Below are 25813 nucleotides of genomic sequence, written 5' to 3'. Positions count from 1 at the left end.
GAGTTTCCCTTATTGAAAATCTTCAAAGCTGGTCCTAGACTATCGCCATTACTGATCCTTTTACTGGGAGCCATGATGATTAGCAGACAGTCTATGTTCCTCTCTAAACTTCGACTATAGCTGCTTTCTCTCTCTCTCTCTCTCTCTCTCTCTCGATTCATTACTAGAAAATGGTCCGTCTATTTAAAGATTTACCAGAAAAGTCATCTCTTATGACCTCTATGTAAGACTGCATCAAATTAGTGTTTGTTTTCTAACCTTCTTTCTTATTAAAACATCTTAACATGTATAATGTTATCTATTGTCAGCCAATATCGAACAATGGTATATGCAAGTGATTCGCAGACAAGCCTCAGGCATATTTTAAGTATTTAAGTCAAGTATATAATAGACATCAGCATCACACGCCAGTTTCAATTCTATATGAATAAAAGCTGTCTCGCATGACGCAGCCAACGAATACGTTATGTACTGATTATCATGGTTACTTCCCCAAGTGAATATCGTGATACAGACATGCACATATTATTCTGATCACACAATGTCGTAAAGTTTCTTTCCATACAGGATTCAATGTTTCGATAATGTATCTAATTCATGGATCAATGAACACTTTCATGCAAGGATACGTGACCACAAGATTCTCATTTTAATTTTAAAAGCAGGTCATGTAAACCATGGCAATGGAAATTGGGAGCATCTTCATATCTTTTTGAATTGTAGCCTACGTATTGCTAATTGATTACACCAAGTTTTAATAAGCCTTTTCTGTGAAAATATATTTTAATATCGTCGTTTTCTTCCTTTATTATTTTAAGTAATATACGTTTATTTCATAAGTAAATATCTATTGAAACCAATGTAACAAGTGCATTATAATTGATCGAAACAAGGGCGATTATTATAGAGAATAGCTAGGAGTTTATTCCTTGCTTTATTGCAGTTTCAAAGTCTTTCCAGAATTGGTATTTCATTGCAAAAAAAAAATACATGTATATTTATAGATAAATAAACCAATAAATCGAATAATGCTTTTAAATGTTTGGTTTCATATATGTGTGTGTGTGTGTGTTGAATTTTCTTTTTTTTCAATTTCATCTCTTATTTATAATAAACCTTAATTCATGTAGCTTACTAAGTACAGAGCACATAACAAGCCAATATACCTAATTCTATGATACTAAAATGCTATAACTTATTCCATCAAGTAAGTTTACATTAAAAATTCTTGATAGCACCTGTTTCGTAGCGCAAAATAATTCATTTAATTTTTTCAATCAATGAATCAATTCTGCACTTTAGTCCTTAAAAGAATTATTACCTATCAATCCATCAAAAAACAAACATGCATGTGCGTATGACTACAAAATCCGAAAATTTAAAGAGTTTAAATTATCTTTATTTTATTACACCATTTTGAATCTTCATGTAAAGTCACTAAAATTGAAATTTCGTAATAATAAATTGTATTTATTTTGACATACACTAGTACAGATTTTCTGTTATAAATATATCATTTATAATTAGTATCTGTATATTTATTGAAGTAATATAATTGTAATATATATAACATTTATGTATATATTTATTACATTTCCCACGGAACTAATTACATAATTTATTGTATTTTATTTCCGATAGTAGCAATTGTTGATCTTATCATAATCATGTATTCATAAAATATTCAATTTTTATGTTTATTTAATTATTTTAAACGCCGATAACTAAATTGCGAATTCAAATGAATTATTTGTATTTTCGTCAATTTTCGAATTTTTTATCATGGCCATATGCATTATATTTACTTTGGATGGATTGATAGGTGTTTTTTATTTCTGTGATGTTAAGGACATAACAGATTTATTGATTCAATATTTATTATATTTCTTATTAAATGAATGATGTTGCGCTAAGAAACACAGATTGTTAATGTCAACGTACTAAGAGGAATAAATTGTAACATAGTTAATAACATGAAATTCTGAATATATAGTTTTGTCTGTTATATATGTATCTAAAATTAATGTTCGTCTACAAACTAGCAGGCTGAGTATGATCAGGTAAATATTTCGTATTTCCCGATGTTCTTCCTATGTTGTAGTACTAAGACCTGTTCACATGTGTTTTATCTAGATTTTATCGTATATTATGATACTTGAGACGCCCATTAGTAGTTGCACATTAAAGAGCTCATCTTCAGTAGTGGACACTGCGACATCGTTGCACACGGGCCTCATATTTGTCGACTTCGTGTTATATCTTAATAATGAATCTGTCTTTAGAGATCTACATATCCTGATATATAACACTTTAAAAATCATAATCCACGTATCTCAATAACATACTTATTTACTTAGACTGGTGTCAACGTTCATAAATAACTGTATATCTTATGCTCTATCTTATACAACACTACAAGTTATGAATATAATTTGAAATATATTCATGAAATTTTCTTATATATATAGCAAAGTTTTCGCACTCTTGTTAATCTCCAACACAGTAGCATATCTGGCTTCATCAAACATTAAGCCATTACTTCATTATCTCCCGTTCTTCGACAGCAAAGAACCGGAAGTGCGTTCTTCATTCATTTCCGTCTATAAGATTTCCGAGTCTCTTCAGAGTGTGGTTAGCCATAATTTCGCATTAACTATCGCGCTTGTATAATTTCATATGGTATTCTAATTGAAAGAATATTAATTATTTGATTGGTTTCTTTTAATATTTTAAACAATCTTAAAGCACGAAAACATGTGTAAATTCGAGGTGTTAGTCACGAATATCTCGTTTAATGCTTAAGAAAATTACGGAAGTCTGTCATGGAGAGCTCAATACGCAGCATATTTTAGCTCGAGGATAGGTCAAAGCGTATAATATATATTATGGTTTGACCAAGATATCCGTGGACTATAATATGACAAAGATAATTGTACGCCACTCTGATAACTCTAACTGCACAACAAATAGACTATAGGGAAGCATCTGGCAGTCGGAATTGTGTGGAATTTTATGAATTGTCGGGTTACGTTAGCCTTCTATCAGCATTATTATTAAATCTTCTTTTTCTAAAAACAAAAATATTAGACGTGTTAAAAGGCGAACGTATTTACAGCACGCGCATAAATGGCAATGCGTTTGCGCAACTGGTTAGAAAAATGTTCGTACTTATTAGAATAAGCGTGGTACTCGCAGCATAAAACACGATTTTCCTTATGATGTCAGTTTAGTTCTTAACTCAAACGGAGCATTGTGGTTCCTTCCTTTCCCTGTCGACTGCCATTGTAAAATTAGAAATAGAGAATAACAAACTAGAAAAATTCAACTCGAAATCCAATCCTATTCTTCCATAAATATACACGTATTAAATGTTATAGCCAGGTGAATTGGGAATAAAGATTAGCACTATCGACGAGTAATGCGTATTGATTTTGAGCTATTTTTTCACTGTCGCTGCAAGATTAGTCGTTTTAATGTGTCCCGAAATTAACTCGTAAGACGTCTCTGTAAAAATATTTAGTGGGAAAATATTGACGTAACCATGACGAAATATGTCGTATACTTTCTTAATTCCAGATATTGCGGTGATTCTTCTGGCATGAAACGGAAATTTGTCTCTACATCAAATCTTGTAATGCTATCCTTAGAGTCACTTCAGGTACCAGTAAGCGATGCGAGATTCACAATGAATGTGAAATTACTAAAACCAGGTGCGTAACTCTGACATCGTAATACATGTCATGTCCATTATATAATTAAGCTCTACTTTAATAACATGGACAAAAATTATCATTAATAACATACTTTTTTATTAGATATTGTGATTCCCGGATATCGACGGATGACCTGATGAATCGAGGAAACCAATCAAAGATGTCGCTGTAGGTGTTACAAGTTCGTTGTTATTGATATGGGTGGTTTCAATGGTAGATAAATGTTTTGGAAATGGAATATAGTTTAAAACCCTTATATATTTACAGTAAAATATTTATAGGTATAACACTGATTTTTCTAGCACTCACAACAAAAATACAATTTTACTCTATTGAAGGGAAAGGATCAGGGTTTAAATCTCACATAAACATTCTTTATTTTAAACGGAATAAAACGGTCGAAATCTTATTTGAACGGCAGAAAATAACACATACAAATGGGGAAATTAACATGACGTCGCAGATATAGGAATAACACAGGCATTAACATTTTAGGAAAAATCTCATATATATATATATATATATATATATATATATATATATATAAAATGAACTCATTTTCCCCTTTGATATTGACCTTAGTAGGATTTTAAAAATTAAGACATTTCATGCAAACGTAATTTGCCCAAATTGCAGCACAGTATCTGAGGTGTTATAGGCATATTACCTCTCCTCTTCCTCGATAATATTTTTTCTGCTTGGAGTTCACTATCAAAATCGGTTAAAATCAATGGATGTAATAAAATCTTTTCTCTCTAATTAATTCCTTCTACCCCCATCACCACGTGCAGCTTTGCGGGATTGTTCGCAAGGGGCATTAACGAATGAATACCGGTTTCGGGTTTCTGTACTTCGTAGTTTCTTGCAAAACCTGCAATGGAATTTTACTGTGCCTTTCCGTTCTATGCTTCCCATTTGGTGAAACGCACCACGGAATTAACCGACAAAATAAATTATTTCCATTTGTTTTTTATAAACAAAACATATCATTTCCGTTTTATTTCGTTGTGTATTGCTTAAAAAAACTGGAATGGAATTTTACCGTTCCTTTTCGTTCCATGCTTTTTACTGGGTGAAACAAACAATGAACTTAACCGAATCGAAGGGTTATTTATGCCATTTTTTTTGCTTTTCACTGTGTTTTTTTTCCCGAACAGTTTTTACCTTATTTTTTCTTTTTTTTTCCCCCGATTTCTTTTTCAAGCAATTTTTACGTTTGTTCGCTGTTTGGTTTTTCCGATTTTCTTTAGGAAGTTCCACATGTTTTTTTTGTTTGTTTTTTTTCAATACTTAAACATGATTATTACTTCGCTTATTCTTTACTTTACCCCCCTCCGCTTACACACACACACTTCCAATCACCCGGGTAACACCGGGTACCCTCGCTATTAATATATATTATGTGTGTGTGTTCTTATTTAAGTCAAATGTTATGGAAGTATTCGCTTTGGCTTCAAATATTTTATAAGACGCATATTGATAGGAAACCAGAAAATCATATTTTAAGCATACAACACAGAAACCAATTAAATTCCAGTTATATATTGAACCTGCTAACTAATAAAATGTTTAATTTTTATATCGTAATTTGTAGCCCCAAAAAAGTAATATTTAAATAATTTTGAAATTATTATAACAAATATCATTTTTTTTAATTCTTAAAATTAAGCGCGTTTTTTTAATTAAAACTAACTTAACTTCATTGGAAATTTAATTGCCATAAAAAGTGTGTATTGACTAAAAGTAACGTTTTCATTAAATATAAGCAGATTGTAAAACATACCGTGCACAAGGATAATCTATATATATATATATATATATATATATATATATATAACAGAGAAAGTCTGTTCGTTTGTCTGTAAATTTTCCTACCAAATAACTCTGTCAATTTTGGGTCTACCGACTCGAAATTTGGCATGGGGTTAGTGAGATTTGGGGAAAAAAAATTTAATCAGTTTTCGGCCAGAAATTTGGCTTTTAAAGGGTAAAAGTTTAACGATTTGACCTTTGAGGACTCTACCAAACTCCTCCACCAATTTGGGGTATAAACACACAAGCAATTTTAGGTATTACTTTGACAGAGATTAAATTTTATAATTATACTTGACCCAAAACAAATGCTAAGCGGTCAAAATTCGGGTCAGTTAAAGATATTGACGTCTGCGGTCTCTACCAACTTTGTCTATGGTAGTTAAGGAATATTATATAGAAAGGCATCAACCGTACATATTTATACTTTATAATATATACATAGGCACATAATAGTATTATGTACATGAATTCAGAAAAATACATACGGCTCGACAAAGCCAGGTGGAACTGTTAGTTAATGCTAAAATTGTTTCAGTTACTTTGTTTAGACATTATCGTTTTGTGTTCTGACAACGAGTAACGCTACGAGTTTTATCAGCGACGTGCGAACAAATGTTTGCGTTATTGGCCTTCCGTCTAAAAAAATATTCACGTTTCATTTCTAAATAGATATTTTAATCATTTACGATTGAAACTGTAAATTTATTTTTAATTATGAACAATATTATTATCTGTTTATCCATACATTTTAAGAGGCAATATTCTAGTTTTTTCCCGGACCTTGAAACATTTAGTCATTGAAATTAAAAATAATTCCAGCAAATGGTTTGGCATCACGCACGTAAACTTTATCGAATGTGTGTGTGTGTATATATATATATATATATATATATATATATATATATATATATATATATATATATATATATAATTTTAATTTTGCAAAACTTGAATAATTTTGATATTTTCAAACTAGTTTTTATTCTGGAAAAATCGATAAAAATCGTATAAATCGGCAACGTCTGTGACAAACTAAAATATATATATATATATATATATATATATATATATATATATATATATATATATATATATATATATTAGTTATTCCTTCCAATAAATTTTAATATGTAAAAACCCTAAGATGGAAATATGAAAATGTTTGTATTTAAGTTTAAGTTCATCTTTTTTTTGTGTTTTTTTAATAATTTTGTAAGAAAATAAAAATTAATCAATTAGTTCATTTGTCAGAGTATTCTTAACACCACGTGTTTTTCATTTTTACAGAAAAAGTGTGTGAACATAGCATGCGGTTCTAATTACCCGTTTTAATTTTTGATGGATTTAAAAATGAATTTCCACGTTTTAGGGACATTAACATAATTGAGTCTTTTTGATATTTTTTTAAGAATACTGCAGAAATTACAATGACTCGGTGTTATTTCCACGTTTTTACTGTTATTTATTACCGATAAGCAGTTCGATGAGTTGGAAGTTTGATAGCGGCAGGAGTCATTTTATTTTTACGGTTCGTGGTAGGATCGACTGAACCAAGTCGACAAACTAAGGATTTTGAAACTAAAGTGAAATGCGTGCTACTCCTAGAGTTATCACGGACATTAAATAAAATTATGTAAAATATAACGTGGTGTTATGGCATTTTGAAGGAAAAGAACAGCCGCCGGAAACCGCGACAATTAAAAACGTATTTTTTCTCTGGCGTGCCATAGAGACAATAACATATATTCATCATTGTTAAAAGAACCGTCTCTCGTAAGTTACTTTACCGTTTGCTTAATTGTATGTGTAAACGGCCACATACTGAAGCACAAAAAAAAACGATCAGATACTGTATATTAATATAAAAATAAACATGTGACTGCTTCATTTAATAACATAAATTAATATAAGAAAGTATAATTTTATGCGTAAATTGTCAGTATTTACTTCAACAGTGCTCAATGCAGAGGTAGAGCAAGGTAGTAAGTTATAAAAATATATATGGAATTAAGCTACACAGGATGTTCTGTCTTTCATTCTAGCAAAACTTCGTCAGGATTAGGCGAAAATTTGTGGTTACCGCGTGTTGTATATACGCACATGGTATTGGATTTTTAGTTAGCAAATCAGCTTCCTAGTTTCCACTGCGACCATCCTAATCAACAAGTAGACTGGTACTTTCTGGTACAGTTGACGTTAGGTTCACCCCTTCAGTTGTTTTCATGGGAAGAGTAGATATCTAAGTAAGCTGGCCTATTTTCAACCTAGGTTTGTTGACTACTAACGTAGATAGTCAAAGAAAATCTATAAAAGCTCACTTCAGTACAGTTAGGAAATGAAGTAAGCAGTCACTAACACAGAACAAATTATACTTCGGAATAGCACTTAATATTAAAAAGTTAATCCTAATATAAATATAAAAAGTAGTAAAAGTAACAGACTTCACATTATACACCTGTATTCTGAATTAAACACAAGACCGCTTAGTTAACAGAATTCATATGTATGGATCCTATGTTAATTTTATCCATGAATTTATATATATTCAAAATCAATACATCAATAATCTCCCAAAACACCTTAAATCATTCGTTGACATCTATGCTGATGACACGACCATCTACGGCAACACATCAAAGACCTTAAATAACAAAGTTCTCTGATTCTTTCTCCTCTGATATCGAGCGCGTGGTACAGTGGAGGAAGAGGTGGTTGGTTAATTTTAATGCATTTAAAACCAAGCTCCAATCTTTACACCATCAACGCCCTGATCCCGATATGGCATCAATTGAAATGGGTGGCTCTCGTATAGGGGAAGCTCATTGTTTTGATAAGCTTCTGGGCTTGACCTTTACTTCTAACCTGAAATGGAACACGTACATCAAGTCAGTTGCCAAGCTCGCTGGAAAAATGGTAGGATCCTTCTACCGCTCCAGAAGATATCTCACTGCTGATGCAATTCTCTATATAAAAGCCAAGTACGCCCAAGGATGGAGTACTGCTGCCACATCTGGGCAGGAGCTGCTAAAAACAGCCTATCCTGTCTTGACAGAGTATAAAATATGCTTCGTAGCTTTGTGGGGGATTCCCTTTTCTCTTCTCTGCAACCTCTCTCCCACAGGAGAGACGTTGCGATCTATTGTTTTAGCGTTACTTCCATGGAAAGTGCTCGTCTGAGCTCCAACCTCTGTCCCCTCGCCAATCTTTCACGATAAACACGCGTCTAGCTTAAGCCACTGTCAAAAACTTTCCTCACTCAGTATATGTGCTAAAATCAAAACGTAGATTCCATGAACAAATCCTTTTTTTTTCTTAGAAGCGCACGCCTGTGGAACAAGGTTCCGTTTGCCTCTTTCCTACCTGACTACAACTTTGATGTCTTCAAGTCCAACACAAACAAATTCCTGATGAACCGCCCCCTTAAGTAATACACTTTATCAAATCTCAAATACCAACGTACTGTACAGGCAATAACCTTTATCCTCGAGTGGCTTCTTGGCCTTGATAAGTGGTGACTATCTTGTAAAAAAAGAAATATGGTTGTTTACCATAAACAGGTAAAAGAACAAATCAGGTGTATTAATGCCTCGGATTGGCATTAAATGTGACATAAAAAGCTGATAAGTGTAATATATGAATCAGTAGAAAAAAATTCACCCAGATTTTTCTGTGTATTTGATTTTAAATGAGTTTATAGTCACGTACACTAAATGAATATTTTAAGTAGAAACTCGGCAGAAAAAACTTTCCCTATCTGAAAAAATATTCTATTTTGTAGTAGATGCTTTGAGACCTCTGTCTGAAATGTATTGATTTTATGATCGATACGAGATGTGACCTGTCGAGTTGCATAAAATACTTTCCATCAAAAAAGATGCTTTTGTACGTCTTGATGACCTATCTAATGCATATAAGTACATCTCGTCAGCAAAATATAATTTTCAATAATGTACAGTCAGATGTTCAAGAATTCTTATAGCGCATTGTAACTAGAAAATCGACACATTTATTTTTTTTGCAGCAAACGATAATAAACTACGTACGAATTCAGACCAAATCATGGATTAGTTTTTCATTCGATCAACACTTTCCTGTTATTTCTTGATTTCACAGGTGTTTTACGAGCAAATAAGCGGAATCAGACAAATTATTGTGAAATATTTCAAACGCCATGTGTCACGTCATTTTACTGTCATAAAGATAGAAATCCAAATGGATAGTCTTTGCAGGACGTTTTTGAGTATGTACGGATCACGGTTATTACTTTATTTTTGTTATTCCATAAAACATTACAGTCGTTAATAGATTAAAGATATGAAATTTATTATGGGAAGTGTGAGTTGGTAAAAATAACATAGCACCAAGTCTTGCATCATGTACATGAATTCATGAAAATACCTGATGCTAGAGCGTCGGAAATACCCCTTTCAATTGGAAGTTAGATATAATAAAACCAATAAAATGTTCATGTTATATGCGTAGAAAAATAAGTTTTCGCGTGGGCTTTTTTTCTTAAGATGTATATGGTCCACTAAACAATTCATTTATCCCGCAATATGTTTGGTGCAGAAAATGGATGTCACGTATTCTGAAAACATTTCAATGAACATGAATTTTTAATGAGGATTGCTTAATCGTACTATGTGGATTCTTTGAAGTACTGTTCTCAACTTGAATGTGATTTTTTTATTATGTTTCGGTCGATGTAACCTCCTGATTTTCTTCATCTGTATCATGTCGAACTCGGGATTATTTGTCGAATTCTGGAATTTGCACGCCACGCAAGGCCCTGTGGCGCAGTGGTTAGAGTACTTGGGAATTCAATCGTAAACAGTAACTCGAAGTTGAAGGTTCAATTCTCGGTGTGGGCGAATGAAAAATACATTTACAAATTACTTAGGACCTCTATCCAGTCATGGCTGACTGAAAAAAAGCATGTTAATTAAATAAAGGATTCCGCTCGAAATTTCGTCCAAATTCCCAGGTTCGACAGAAACATTCGAGAGTTCGACAAGATAGACCTGAAGAAGGCGGGAGATTACAGCGACCGAAACGTTGTGAAAATCACACTGAAGATGAGAACAGTAGTCCGATGAATCCAGATAATCATTTAGTTTACTTCGTATGCTATGTTAATTTAATCATTAGGAAACTCGACAAAACATTTAAATTGTAAATGAAAACCGGAAAACGTCAATCCTAAAAACATTATCTCCCTAGAAACTTTAGAGTAAAATACTTGTAAGTAAACATTGCACAAAGCCTGTTTATGTTATCCTTTAAAAGTATACACCGTTTCATCTTCAGCGCGCTAATCCACATTTATCTATGCGCAAAATTCATGGTTATTTTCTCAGATCACAACTTATCTTCTAAGGCTGAGTTTTACTCGTAACTGTAATAGATAGTTTTCCACTAATACTTTGCTGAGATTATTAGTCAAAAGTTCCAATGTTTTTATTGTTCTCTCAAAAGTGAGTGTGCAGTTTAATTTTTAATATCTCCTGTCGAAAATGCGTATCTAAAAACCGGTTACGTTGCTCGCTTGTTTTAATGCATTTCAATGTTCATAGTAGCTGCGCGACTTGGCTGCCTTTTTGCTCCCTTGTAAGATATTCACAGTATGTAAACTTCTAGCTATTAATGTAGTTATTTCTCTTCCTTTACCTACATTAAACGAAAACGATCTGATTAAAGTTTGTCTTCGATTATGTCAACTTGAACAAGATACCACGAATTTGCTTGCAAATCAATTGCAAGTTTTTAAAGTTGATTTATTAAAATGAAAATTAGTTTAATTAGATGAGAAAACGGCTAAATCATTTCTCAATATTAATCCTCTACTCAACGCAACTTTGAGCCTCGGTCCTCTTTAGAATGTTAACGCTTTACCTCTCGATTTTTTTTATACAAATTCATCTCAAAAAAGAAAGCGCAACTTTTATGAGGATAGGACAAAAGATAATGGAGTTTAACAGCAAGATGTATGTTTATATTACACTTGATTTCTGCAGTTGGGAAAGCAGAAACCCGGAAGTGAATTCCAAAGTCTAGCAGTTCTAGGGAAGATAGTATTAGAGTAGGTTTTCTTACATCTGGGGATCTCTACTGTGTAATGGTGAGAATTTGCTGCTTGTAGACTTTTTCAGGGTTATATATGTAGAGGGGGTAAAATGAATTGTAGTTCGTCGGAGACTCTATAATTAAAATACTTGTAAAACAGGCACGGGAATGCAACCTTTCGTCGAGGGGGCAGAGGTTTTAGCTTAGATGACAGTTTGGTACCTATTAGCTTGGCGATTTCCTTTTTGAATACTTTCCAGGGGTGAAACGTGTAGCAGATGCACCAGCCCAAATGTGACAATACTCTATACATGGGCGAATGGTAACCTTATAGGGGTATAGGATAATTCCAGGCGTAAGTAACTTTTTAGCATGTATATGTTCCAACTTGAGTTCCTTGTGAGCGACAAGCCGAGGAGTTTGAAGAAAGTATTTTCAGGTAATGTATCTTTAGCCATATATGAGAAGGTTTCTTGTAATTATTGAAGGTAATGAGCTTAGTCGAACGTTACCAGCCTTTTTTGTCCCCCTTTCACTACAGATTACAGGTCTGCTTTTGGGGGGGTTTTGCGGTGGCCTTGGATATGTATTCAGTCATTTTCCCTTCGTGCCTGTTATAGAGCATGGTGTAGTCAGTATATATGCACCTATCGGAGACCATTTTATCTGGGAGGTCATTTATGAATATCAGGAATAATAATTAGACTTAGATATATCTACGGCTCCTACCCTATCCTCTCTGTCTTATCTAGTGCATGATATATGTTCAGAGATTAGTTAGGATATTTGACGTAGAACGGGCTTACTTAACTCCATATTGTTGTTCGGACATAGGTTAAGCAACTGTAAGGTTGTGGATTAGAGCTTGATTACTTATGGACTCAGATATTTTAGGGAAGAAGCTGATGGCACGGTGATTTAATCGGGCAGTACTTTCGCCATAATTCTTGTAAACTGGTACCAAAAGTAGTTTTCAAACAGCCATGGAAGCATGATCCATTAAGGCATTTGTTGAAAAATTAGTGTCGTGTTTTGTAACATTCGCATTAACTCGAATAATTCAATATTCATTATTAAAATATGACGTATTTTGCTACAACTTTCTAATTTACAGATGTCGACATCAATTGTACGTTTGAAGTGGGGAGTGACATGTGTATATTTCATCAAGTTGATGATGATGATGATTTTGATTGGAGGATAATGAAAGTAAGTAATTTACATTTTTAATGCACTAGTTTCAAAAGGAAACGTTGATAAATTTGATTTCGTATTACTCGTAAACAAGATGGTGGTGCTATTTTTTTAAATACTAAATTTTGAATGGTCTCAAGTTTTTACTGGTGAAACCATATTCTCAATTCAGAGGTATAGTTAGCCCTTACCAATTAGACCTTACTTAAGAGCATTTCTTGTTTTTCTCGTTGTTTACTGTTGCGGCACTCGTTTATTTCATTGCCAAGTATGTCTGTTTAATATAGAATATAACTTAGAAAATGAATTATTATAATAAAGTTTTTGCGCTGTTAACATTTGATAAGTTAGTTATTAACACAAACCATGAATTTAGTTCTGAGCACTTTTGAATAAGTTAGAAAATAACATTTTACAATTGTTTTAATTTTTTCTGGTTCTCCAAATATTGCATGAAAATTTGGTGCCCTATATATAGTTTATCTTTCTCGGGAATAATCATTGTTTAGTTAATATATATGTCCGTGGACAACAATCTTATCAAAAAAATGATTGCATATTTTTTACTAATATTCAATATGTACCAATTGTAATTTTCGGTAATGCTAATCAGAAATAAGCGTAATACTAAGACATGCATGAGTAATACTCTGAATTATGATAGTTTCGACTAGATAAAATATATGTATATATATATATATATATATATATATTACACGCGAGTCACCACTTGTCAAGGCTCGTATGCCATTCAGGGATAAAGGTTATTGTGTGCACAGTAATCAATGAGATAGTATTGTAGTAATCATTAGTATTGGAGATTTGATAGGGTGTCTTACTAAAAGGGGCGGTCTTGCAGGAATTTGTTTGTTGGATTTGAAGACATCCAAGTAGTAGTAAGGTGGGAAACAGGCAGACGGAACAGAGTTCCACTGGCGTGCACTTCTGAGAAAGAAGCTCTACTCATGGAATATACGTTTTGGATTAAGGCACAGATAAAGAGTGGGGAAAATTATTGACAGTAGTTTCAGCCAGACGAGTGTTTCTCGTGAAAGATTGGCGAGGAGGGACGAGAGATTGGAGCTCAGACGAGCACTTGCCATGGAAATAACGATAAAATAAAGACAGGCTTGCAACGTCTCTTCTGTGGAAGAGAGGCTGCAGGGAAGAGAAAAGGGCATTCCCAACTAAACCACGAAGAATTTTGTCAAGGCAGGATAGACTGTTTTTCGCAGCTCCTGCCCAGATATGGCAGCAGTACTCAATCCTTGGACGTACCTGGCTTTTATACAGATAGAGAATTGCATCAGTAGTGATATTTTCTCTTATCCCACTTTCCCAGCGTCCGTGGCAACAGATTTGATGTACATGTGCCATTTCAGATCAGGAGTAAAGGTCAAACCCAGAAGCTTGTCAAAACATGGAGCCTCCCCAAGACGAGAACCATTCATTTCAGTTGATGCCAGATGGGGATCAGAGCGTTGATGATGTAAAGATAGAAGCTTGGTTTTAGATGCATTAAAAGTGACCAGCCACTTCTTCCCCCACTGAACCACGCTCTCAAGATCAGAGGAGAGAGAATCAGAGAACTTTGTCATTTACGGCCTTTGATGTGTTGCCGTAGATGGTCGTGCCATCAGCATAGATGCCAACGAATGATTTAAGTGTGTGTTTAGGGAGATCATTTGTGTAGATCAGGAAGAGAGTTGGCCCAGGATTGACCCCTGGGGGACTCCAGCATTAATACTGTGGGCCTCTGATTTCTGTCCATCAACCACTACTCTTATGAACCTATCAGAGAGAAATGATTTAATGATTGAGAAAAATTCCCAGTAATACCGTAGCTAGAAATCTTGTAAAGTAGACCCTTATACCATACTTTATCGAAGGCCTTCGATATGTCAAGAGCAATTGCTCTGGAAAGGAAACCTTTGTCAAGTGATTCACTAATCCTATATGATATAACCGTTAGCAGATCTGCTGTATGTCTTGCAGAGCGGAAACCATATTGCATGTCACTAAGAAGGTTGTTTCTGCTGAGGTGGTTGACCATTTAATATGGATTCCAACAACTTACTCATGACACACAGGAGATTTATTGGTCTGTACTGAGGGAGATGACTTTTCACCTGAATTCTAAAATACAGGACATACTGATTAGGCTTTCCAGGGTGTTGGAAAGCACTATTCTTTAAGGCAACGCTTAAACAGTTTTGTAAGTATGGGGACAAGTTCTGGTTGGAGCTCTTTCAGCACTATAACTGAAATGCCGTCAGGGCCAGTTGTTTTACTGGAATCAAGGTTCTTGATTAGCTTGGCGACCTCACGCACAGATATTTGTATGTTGTCTGTTATAGGAGGAAATACAGGGAGTTGATGGTCATTGTGGCATAGGGTAGAATTAGCTGCCATGTTCTTGGCAAATAGTCTGGCCTTGTCTGATGCTGACGAGAAAACTTCGGGTCCATTGATGATGGTTGGGATAGAACGCACGCTTCTGTTCAAGATCCTGGTTGCTATTTGCTAGAACTGGTGAGAACCAAGGCGCTGTTCAGCTACTTTGGATTTAACAGACTGAGCATATAGATCTCTGGTATTTTTTATTACTCTTTTACAGTGGTTGCTGGCAGTCCTGAAAGCAGCTGTAGTCTCAGTATATCTATTACGTTGGTAGTTATGGAAAAAGTGATTTCTGTGCGCAATGGCAGCAGCGCATTCAGGGGAGATATGTTTAGGTTTTCTCACGGGGAAATGCTTTTATTTTGAGTAATCTTATATATACAGTAATAATTATAATTAACTTATTCACAATACGTATTAATTATTTCTTATTCATGCATATCAACGGTTTCGATTCGTATATAAAATATCACTATTTCATTCAAATAATGAATATTATGTAATCCTTTCTATTTCTTGTCTGTTCATATTTCTAAATAGTAAATTGAGTCAATCATATCAATCAACTTGCTTATTTAAATTTGTAAGTTTATATTTCCTGGAGGAACTAATTTTTTTTTGTGTAATACATTTATGTAGGCACCGCCAAAACTGGGGGGGGGGGGGCAGGTCAGTACTTTTTGACGGACCGTCTTTTTAAAAATCTACCAAAAATCAGGTAATTATCCGATCAATACGAAATTTTCAGCGATTATTAGGAGAAGAATGAACTTTATAACAGTGTACTTATTTTTCATAAACGATATTTATATATATTTTTTTTTGCTTACAAACCCCCCCTTGTTTTGAAGTGGGAACAAATATGCTTAAAATAATCATCTGAGACTGAAATCAACATATTGTGTTGTAAGGGACAGAATTATAGATTAAAAAAAAATAAAAAAATAAAAAAAAAATGTTTGCATACCTTATTTTGACGTCTGAATATCAGAACTTCGATTGTGTTTAATTATCCCGCTTTTGAGTTTTGAAGTGTGAAATTCGGTGAATATGTTAAGTAAAATAATTAATTTAAGTTAAGCAAAACAAAAAAAAAATTTTTTTAATATTTATACGAAAAAAGCTATTTTAAAATTTTTGATAAATAAATTAACAATTTTTTTTTAGCGAGCCGAATAATGCATGACCATTATTAAACAGGGCATGCTTTGAATAATCGATACCAAAAAAAAAAATTCGATAAATATTGTGCCCTTTGTGTTAAAAATAGCATCTTTTTTTTCGATCCCGTTTGAAAACGTTTGCCGCCTTTGACTATGGTGGACCAAACGCGCTGAAATAATTTTTTTTATTCTGCTTTAAATTGCCCCCCCCATTTTGGGGAGTCTGGCCCCCACACACATACACATTAAAAACCAAACGCATACAAATGGTCACCCATCTGGTACTGGCCAGCCTCAGCTTAATAATACATTGAAATTTTCGTCACTGAAAAATAAGTTTTTTTTGGCCTGTTTGGTCTTCCATAGTTTGCTTTTTATCAGACGAAAACGTAAAGAGTCGATTTGAACTCTACGTCAACGCGAATATCTGGTTACCTATATGAATAAGTGGAATTATTTGAAATTCAGGTACTTATATTATAATATTTTTGCATATTCTCTTAGAAAATCATCCTAAATCTTAGTTAGACAATAAATAAATTAATTAATTATTTCAAAAACCCTTTTTTTTAAATATTTAAGTACGTTTTTTGTGCAAGACAAAAAATGTCAATTGTTAACTTTTTGGGAAAATTTAACATTTAAAATTGAATTAAAAATAGTAGAAAAAGTTTTACATTATTCTGTTTTCTATATGATAAAATTCAGGGTTTTATCTTTCTGGAAAAAAAAAAGTTACTCAGAAATAATGGATTTTAATAAACGTAATTTCGTTTTAAAAAACAACAACTTGATTTTGCGGCCATTTTTGGCGGTGCCTACATTTATGCGTATGCAAAGCGAATGCTTTAAACGGGCATTAAGCGAATTATCAATAGTACGCTATCGTCATCACTGACATCGTTTGCTCATGTCTGTTTTTAGTGAATGTTATAAATAGCCAGTGGTGTTGATTTGTGTTCTTATTACAAGCGAATCATACGCTAATCTGCAGATATTCCAATTGTAAATGAAGATACATGTTATCCTGTATCCTATACAATTTCCCTAAATATATAAATTAATACCATTTAAATGTGTGTTTTCTATACACACCCTATGTATTTGAAGTTATTGTTTCAGCTTTATTAATCCACGAGGAAACGTTTGCAGTAACAGTGTATATTATTTGCAAGCATTTTACTCATAGTAATTTTGTTTCAGACTGTGTTGTATACATTACGAACAAGTATTCGCTTATGTATGGTAAATAATTTTAAACAATATATCAACAATAGTAAATGTCAAATCGATTGTATTACACATTTTAAAATCGTCAAAGAAATTTTAGTATAAAGTTAAATAATAGTTTAGAATAATTTTGTTCGCACTAGGGCGTTTACATTGTTTTTTTGTTGTTTTTTTTGTTTTGATTTTTTGTGCCTTCACGGCTGACAACTTGAATTCCAATTATATATTTGATTCATGTTACGTAACTCCTTGATTGGATCTGTTAATTCTGTTCTATTTCACAAATTGAATCGGTATCGCACGCACATATCTTATTGCAAAAGTATAACACCCAGACGCAACGTGTAAAAAAAAAAAAAAAAAAAAAAAAAAAAAAAAAAAAAAAAAGTACCTCTAAACGCAACGATGTGATTTTAAATAGCACTCGTTGATTAAAACTAGAACGGCATGTGTTACACTTTATATGAACTATGTAATCATTTATCTATAAGAAATCAGTATCCATTAGCCACAAATTTCACGTATGAGAGATGGAAGCAATCAATTTACCTGCGGTATTTATGCTGCTTCCTATTTGGAAGCCATTTTAAATTTCTCATCCTCTTATTGATGCAAATTACATGTTGAACAGTAATTAGATTTTTCTCATTGTACATCACGTTTCAGGGTTCACCTCCACCCAATTACACAGGGCCTGTAAGTGGTAACAACGGCTCTCTGCGGTATTTATATATTCATCATTCCCTTGACCAAGGATCCTCTGGTATTGCAATATTAGAAAGCCAGTATCTCAGTGGTAAGATTGCATAAATTATTTTTCGCAAGTTAAAATCTACATATAGTATCGGCCTAATATATTGTGCTGAAAACAAAATCTGTATCGAAAAAGTCGCCATACTTTGTAATATTCCACGAGTTAATACAGCCTAGCTCAATAGCTGCCAATATTAATCAACTAAATTTATTACACGTTATATTAGTACTGATTTCTCGTCCTATTTACTCCTGATGTTATTAATATTGTTCTGACTCTTCTTTTAGTTATAAAATACCGGATCCAAACTTTGTACTTTATTGATGAATTATTTCTTTGTTTATATAATAAAGAAAAAGGGTTAATACGATTTGAGGACAGGGCGCTTTTTCTTACTTGCTATACAGAAATTTGTTTGATCAGATTTAAATGCTTATACCATTCATTTTGTTGTCTTTGTTTTCATTATTTTCTCCTACAATAATAAAGATTTCGTTATTTTAAATTCTGTCAATAACGATCTGTTTACACAAGCGAAATAATTTTGGAAATTCGATGCTTTAAATTTCCATTCACTAATATTATCTAATTCTAAATTAATATTTATGCAACAATCCCAACCAGTCGAAAAATGCTTACTATTAAAGATAGAGCAATAATTCAAATGGAATTTTTTAAATACAAAAATCTGGATAACTTTTTTAAAGACTATATCATATGCATTTGACTATCAAACTTTGTGTGTGGATTATTATTCAAGCATGGACTTTCGGAATATCTTTTTAATTTTTCCTTTTGGCATTTTGTGAAATGTTCATGTATATGATATCTCTAAGTTTTACTATTCAATTTATGCGCTAATTAGTAAAATTTATAGACTGCATATGAATTTCATTTTGCTATGTACCTTTCCCCTGAGAATAGGGGCCATTCACTCTCGAAAATAAATTGTAATATTTAATATACAGAATTTTAATCTAATTGCTGTTTATATATAAAAGTAATGATATAGGATAAGTATTCCCAATTGCAGTAGTATTTTATGTCAACGTGCAACCCTTAAATTTTAACCATTTTCACTGGAAAAAAATTAGCTACTGCCTTGGTATGATAATCCAAAATAATATTTGATATATATATATATATATATATTTCAAATATTAGTTGGGTTTATCCTACCAAGCCCGTACCTAATTTCATTTATTTATTTATATGCATTAGCAGGTGGAATCGACATTGCCGGCCATTGAATAAAGGTAAAAAATACTCCACACTTATACTAGTTTATTGTAATCGAACTTATAGAATCGCCCAAATTTCAATCAAATCAATTTATTGACTCCTCTAGATCGGGATTTACCGCATTACGGTTGAAACCATCAGCACATACATGCTAGTCTACATTGCGGTGTAGAGAACGTGTCGTTGATTTTATAAAATTGTTTTTACATAATGCCTTCAATTAAAGTTTAAAGTGCCAAACAATTATCCTGGTAACATTTCGCCTTGAATAGACAAATTCATTTAGAACCCAACTTATCAGAGACCTAACTGTTGATCTTATACACCAGAACATTCTGTTTGTGCGTTCATGGAACTACTTAATCACACTTGCGAAGTTTAGCTGTATGAGGATGTACTTATTGGTCAGAATCAGAATGTTCCATAAGATTCTTCGATACTGTCAGTCAGTCTATATAAAAATCCATCATAGGATACTCCAAGTGGCATAATTTACATCTGTGTGACATTAAAATCTGCACAGCAGTTTCGTTGTTTATAATGAAAGAACTAGCGCACGCAGTATCTTTTACATATTTATAAAACGGGTGTCTGTCTCCATATTTTCAAACTGTGTCGCTTCCGAAACTAAAAGTCGCAGTGGAGCGCCAGGAGCCTTAAATTATTTGATTTTTTTATGGGCCGTTCTTTTATGAATCTTTTAACCGGTAAAAATAGATATAAGGGGGGGGCAAATTGATAAATCGTTGTACACTTGGTACCCTCATCTTAATTTATGCTTAAATAGTGTTTATGCATGTAAAGTTTATACAGTGGTAACATCACCAGCTCTGAACGCTAGTTCTTCTTTCGGTTTCAATTTTGGCTCATGGCACGCAAGTACATTTTTTTAACTTTTTCAATCACAACTATATAATAATAATATATACGAAACTTGGACAAACTAAAATATATTTAAGCCTATTTTGCGACCGAGCTATGGCGGGGACCCCCACTAGTGATTTGACATGCAAATCAATAAACAATTTCATGTTTTGGATCCTTAATTGCATATAAAGAATCTTGGATCAAAGTTTTTCAATTTTTTGTTAATTGTGTTCGCAAAAAGATAATGTTCCCGTAATATCTCATTGAGTTATAAAATGAAGATTCTGCTATTAAATTAATTGTTCCCGTAAGATTACAACTGATATTGAAGGATGCCAACATCAAGTAAAAAGCTGTGTATTAAGATTTTTATAGGGGAAGTCTATTCCTTTTATAATTGCACTACATATGGATATACTAAAGTTTAGCGAATAGCAAAGCAATATGCGAACGATACAGCTAATTACATTTAATACATTGGTGTAATTAAAATTAGCGTCAGTTTCGAACATGGAAATTTATTTCTGTAGAAAGTTGGTTCAGTCCGCGTAGAATTTGATATATCTCCCAAATATTTTTTTTACTTGCTTCAATCATTTAGTAATAAGTTTTAAATATTTAATGAAATGTATTTTCTTGATTTTAATGTTTACTTTTACTTAAGTGGTTATTTATCTATTACGATTCCTCGTATGTCGTTCTACGATTCTCACTTTGAAATACTTTTAGTTTAAATAGACATATGAAAATACAAATACTTTGTATTCGTATTAGGATTTATAGAATAACTGTTCTACACTTGAGTGTTATTTTCACTTTTCCAGTGTACGTAACATCTGTTCTTCATGTCTGTTTCTGTCGCCAATCTAGAATTCGTGTTCTCGTAAGTACTAGTGGCGTAGTGGATGAATTATTATGGAAATTCTGATGTAAATTGTAATTTTCTGAGGTGGCAGATTCAATCTTCAGTGCTGGTGATACTCAAAGTAGTTGTGAATTACTCGGAACTTCTACTCCTTTAAAGCTGAAGAAGAGAGCGTGTTTTTCAGAGAATTTAATAGGTTTCCCCTGTGCAATTCCGTACACACTTCCGAGTTTGAGAAATATTTTTAACTTGAAAAAACAACACACCTGAGGAATTGCATAGATTACATAAAAAGAAATGTAACAACTCCACAAACAGCAGTAAACCGAAGAATTCAAATACAATCAGTACTTGTCAGGAACTTAACACATTCTTTTCTTTTGAAAAATGCAGAGCGTGATCAAAGCAACACGTTTCGAAAAGAAATCCTTTAAAATACCTGGTAATTTCGCCGTTATCAAAACATTTTGCAGGCATTTCTTTGCTAATTGCTTTTATATACTCTGTAAAACTTGTTTCACAAAAAATAAATAAAATTTTAAAAAATCAAGTTGCCTGTAGGTATTGATTATGTCATAGCTAAACTTTTTAAGGTGATATATTTTTAAGATAAAAAGCTAACAAACCTAAAATAAAAATTTCACTTTTCTACGACCAGTCCATTTTCTAGCATTGTTTTGAAACCCATGTATTTCGTCAACTAAAATGGTTTAATACACGTCTAAGATAACATCACAATCCGAAAATACTAACTTAAGATATTGAAGATATATATTAGTATTATCAAATGATTTTTAATCCGGGGGTATATGCAACAAAATGTGAAAAAATAATTTATGAATAAGGAAAACATAATATTTTATTGAAATGCTGACAATAGAATTCGGAACCGCATTATTTTAGCTATGCTAATATTTGTACATTACGATTTTCAACAAACAGTTCCCCCCCCTTAAAAATGTCTATAATGTTTATAATGGTTGTGATTTTTCTTTTAAATGCGTATATTAGAAAAATATTATTTTAATCAATTCGTCTTAAATATAATTTTTCAGCGGGAAATAAATGTATTACGTTCTATTACAATATATATGGGACGTCACCGGGTCAATTAACGCTCAAACTTATCACCGAAAATGGAGAACAATTAAAAGTTTTCCAAGGGAACCAATCAAATAGTACCAATTGGAAGGAATACACCTTCTCGCTACAGGCTCCTTTTCCATTCAAGGTAAGCATTGCTGCTGATTTTTCCCCAGTTTGGTAAAGTTGTTACTTTCCTATATATGTTTTACAAGACCAAATGCTAAATAACCGCCAGTGTAAGTATTTTATCTCCGTGCATATTTCTTGCCAAGATTTGTAAATTTAAGTTTTAAAAGGTCAGCAATTATGTTCTATGCGATATGTACCGACACACATATAATCACTGTCAAAGCAGCTCCTTTATTGTACTGCAAAGGTAAACGACCCTGAGTAAGGCATCAGAAATGTTTCAAGGATAATCTGTCTTCCTAAACGCTTCGGGTTGTATTCGAACTCGGAAGTCAAAGCAAGACAGGTTTTCTGGTGTGCTTCAACTACAATTGCTGAATCCGAATGCAGGAGAAAAACATGACATTAGAGAGACAGCAGTCAACAACTGATACAGAATTATCCCACAAGTTTCCAACATTCGGGAATACTTCAGAACTTGAATCGGTTTCTATGCCATCTACATACCTATAGAACAATTGCTAATCTGCCAACTTTGAAATCTATGGATGAAAATAATGTGCACTCGTAGGGACGTCCGGCGTTCCCTTTATTAAAATGCATTTTAATCTGACTTTTTCCGCATAGTTTGTCTTTATTATAGTCAATTCTCGTTTCCAAAATGTATACAAAAACAGGATTTGAGTTTCACCAACTAGAAGCAAAACTACAATTGTTCATTGAGATCGTTATTAAATTATGGCGAACAGTAAAATAAAGAGAAAACTGGAAAAACGGATAAAAAGAAAGCGTGAAAAAGTAGGAATAGAGAAAGGAGCAGATAAGAAATGGCGAGATACATATATAAATCTTTTTTGCATGTGTGTGTGTGTGTGTGTGTGTAGCTTTATATAAGAGACTTCTGTGTGCCAGAACTTTTTTTATATCTGTTCTTAGATCCAGGTTACTCTCTACATTAACAAAGTCTCTACTTTGGGACTAGAGAAATACTGTTACATAGGAATGGCTTATGATCGTTTTAGTTGTATAGACGGACAGGTATTTCCTTTTTAAATGAATACGAGATACTTATTGTTTATAATACAGATTTGGTTTATTTACAATTTCCACTTAAAATGTACAGTGACAACTCGTCATAACGCGGCGAAGGTTAAGGAGCAGGATGGGTCGCAGAACTGTGTTAACCTGTATTTTCGCTTGTCTCTTCGCCCTGCTTTCTCATTGCTCTTTTTATTTATATCATTGTGACATGTTGACCTTTTTCCCGCCAGCTAATTTATTGTTTTCAACTCTCTGAGTCATAGTTCCTGTTGATTGATTTGTTAAACTTATTTCCGCTAGCATTTGTTTATTACGCTTTTTCCTGGCCTTGGTCTGATCCATTTAATATCGGTTAGCTTTCTTGGCCGATTGACGGCATGGATATAGGTCGTTTTAAATCCCATGATTTCCCATTGTGTCCTTTTGTTTGCCTGGATACACCTTCGTAACACTATTATAGGTCACCTTTCCTGGGATTGAATTATTGTTTCTCTGATCGCCCGAAGTCTCTTCCTAACAATACTTTCTCATATCCGGGGTACACTGAGATAGAGATGTGTATATGTATAGATACGTGTATAGCGATACGTGTGTGTGTATAACATTAGTTGAAATCTCTATAGCTCATCAATAAAAAAGGAATAATATTAATTAGGCAAAGAGCAATAGGTATTTTTTAATATTTCAAGTGACACGATTATTTAAATACTGAATTTAATTCAATAAGCTTGTATTAAGTGATAGACATTGCACTGCGACGAACGAAAAAAAACAGCTGTTAAAGTTACCCAAAAATATTTAACGTTTTTATTGTTTCCCTCAAACAGTGCAAAGGTTTTTGAATCGCCATAGACAAATTTCAAAATTCTTTTTAATGCTTTTTGGAATAAGCTCTATGAATTATCTAACCACTTTTTATGCTCAATGGTGCAAGGATTCTAAACCAAATGCTGGCCAAGAGCAGTCTAAAGTTGAGAAGGAAGAAAGACTCACAGATCCTACCCTACCCTGTCTAACCTTGGATGGAATGTTCTGGTTTATACGAGTCTGCAAATGAAAAGATGCCTAACCCACATAACCAGCATAACACTGGCATTTAAATTGATATTATTTTCGATGTTTGTTTAACAAATTTAAAAATAATCGAAATTTCCTTCAATTCTCGGATTGTGTAATCATATCAATATTCCTTTGTCTGTTTAAAGATAAGTTCCTTTTCTTTTGATGGGTTAGCGGCGGAATTTAAAAAACATTAATTGCATGAATGATTTTGCCCTACATAAAGAATTGTGCATTTCAGCGTACTTTAAGAAATAAACGTTAACATGGGCAATATCCTTAAATTTGGAAAATACTTTTGTTATTTACTTGTATATACTCCGTAATCACATCGAGCTTCATGAATTAAAAACTGGTATAAATAAAAGGTGAATTATAACTGAATAAACATTACTACGTAAACACACATATATGATTAAACTTATATCTATTTACAGAGAAATGTAAATATATTGGGGAAATGCACTTTCACATAGTGCAGGCTCTTTATTGTTGGCTTCCTTATACAGAAAGATGGTATATTTATATTTTAATAGTAAAGTTTTTCTACGTTTTTAATGTATTGTGGTATTACTCGATGTAAACTATTCAAAAATTATAAAAATCAGGTTAAGCTACAGATTTATTGCGGAATACCGCAAAGAAATGTTGGTTTTGTTTTCTATTTTTTGCTTAACGTAGAATTGCCTCCGAAAGTGCTAAAAACTTTCCGAAAATTGTGAAAATGCTCACGCGCACACACATATGATGCAATTAGTATATATTACTTATGTATAGATTAAAAAATATATTTTAAAAAATGTAACTTATCTAGTTCGAACTCTGTAGTGGCGGCTTCTTCATACAGCAAGACTTTATATTTACATTTAATACTTTTATTTTATTTCAACGTATTCATGTATTGCTCAAATTAAGCCCCTCGATTCGGTTTTCACTTTCTAGGTAATTATTAAAGCTAATGTAAGTGAGACCGGTTCGGGAGTTTTATCGATTGATGATCTGACGATAAAAACTGGAACATGTTCGAAAACGAGGAAAGCTGTTAAAAGAATCGGTGAGTAATACATTCTTAGTCATTTTATTAACTTTCAGTATTAATATAATTCAGGAAAAACTAACAATATAACTAAGTGATAATTTTGAGTCGTTTTTCGAAGGTGCTCAAACTTTACCTTATTTTCCATAATTTAAA

General features: G+C 32.9%; 1 protein-coding gene across 1 annotated transcript in view; it reads left to right on the top strand.

Moving 5' to 3' along the window:
- The window catches only part of LOC145284045 (uncharacterized), a 107566-nt gene that overhangs the window by 46899 nt on the left and 34854 nt on the right, over positions 1 to 25813 (top strand). The window contains exons 12-16 of the mRNA XM_080133128.1: positions 3577 to 3710; positions 12706 to 12800; positions 18245 to 18374; positions 22362 to 22537; positions 25564 to 25675. Coding sequence (XP_079989254.1) covers positions 3577 to 3710; positions 12706 to 12800; positions 18245 to 18374; positions 22362 to 22537; positions 25564 to 25675 — 647 coding nt within the window. The remainder of the gene's footprint in view (positions 1 to 3576; positions 3711 to 12705; positions 12801 to 18244; positions 18375 to 22361; positions 22538 to 25563; positions 25676 to 25813) is intronic.

This window comes from Euprymna scolopes, chromosome 8, assembly GCF_053919585.1.
Source record: "Euprymna scolopes isolate OS-2025 chromosome 8, ASM5391958v1, whole genome shotgun sequence".
NCBI lineage: Eukaryota > Metazoa > Mollusca > Cephalopoda > Sepiida > Sepiolidae > Euprymna > Euprymna scolopes.
The sequence above is the reverse complement of the archived record's forward strand: the minus strand, read 5'-3'. Positions and strand labels throughout refer to the sequence as shown.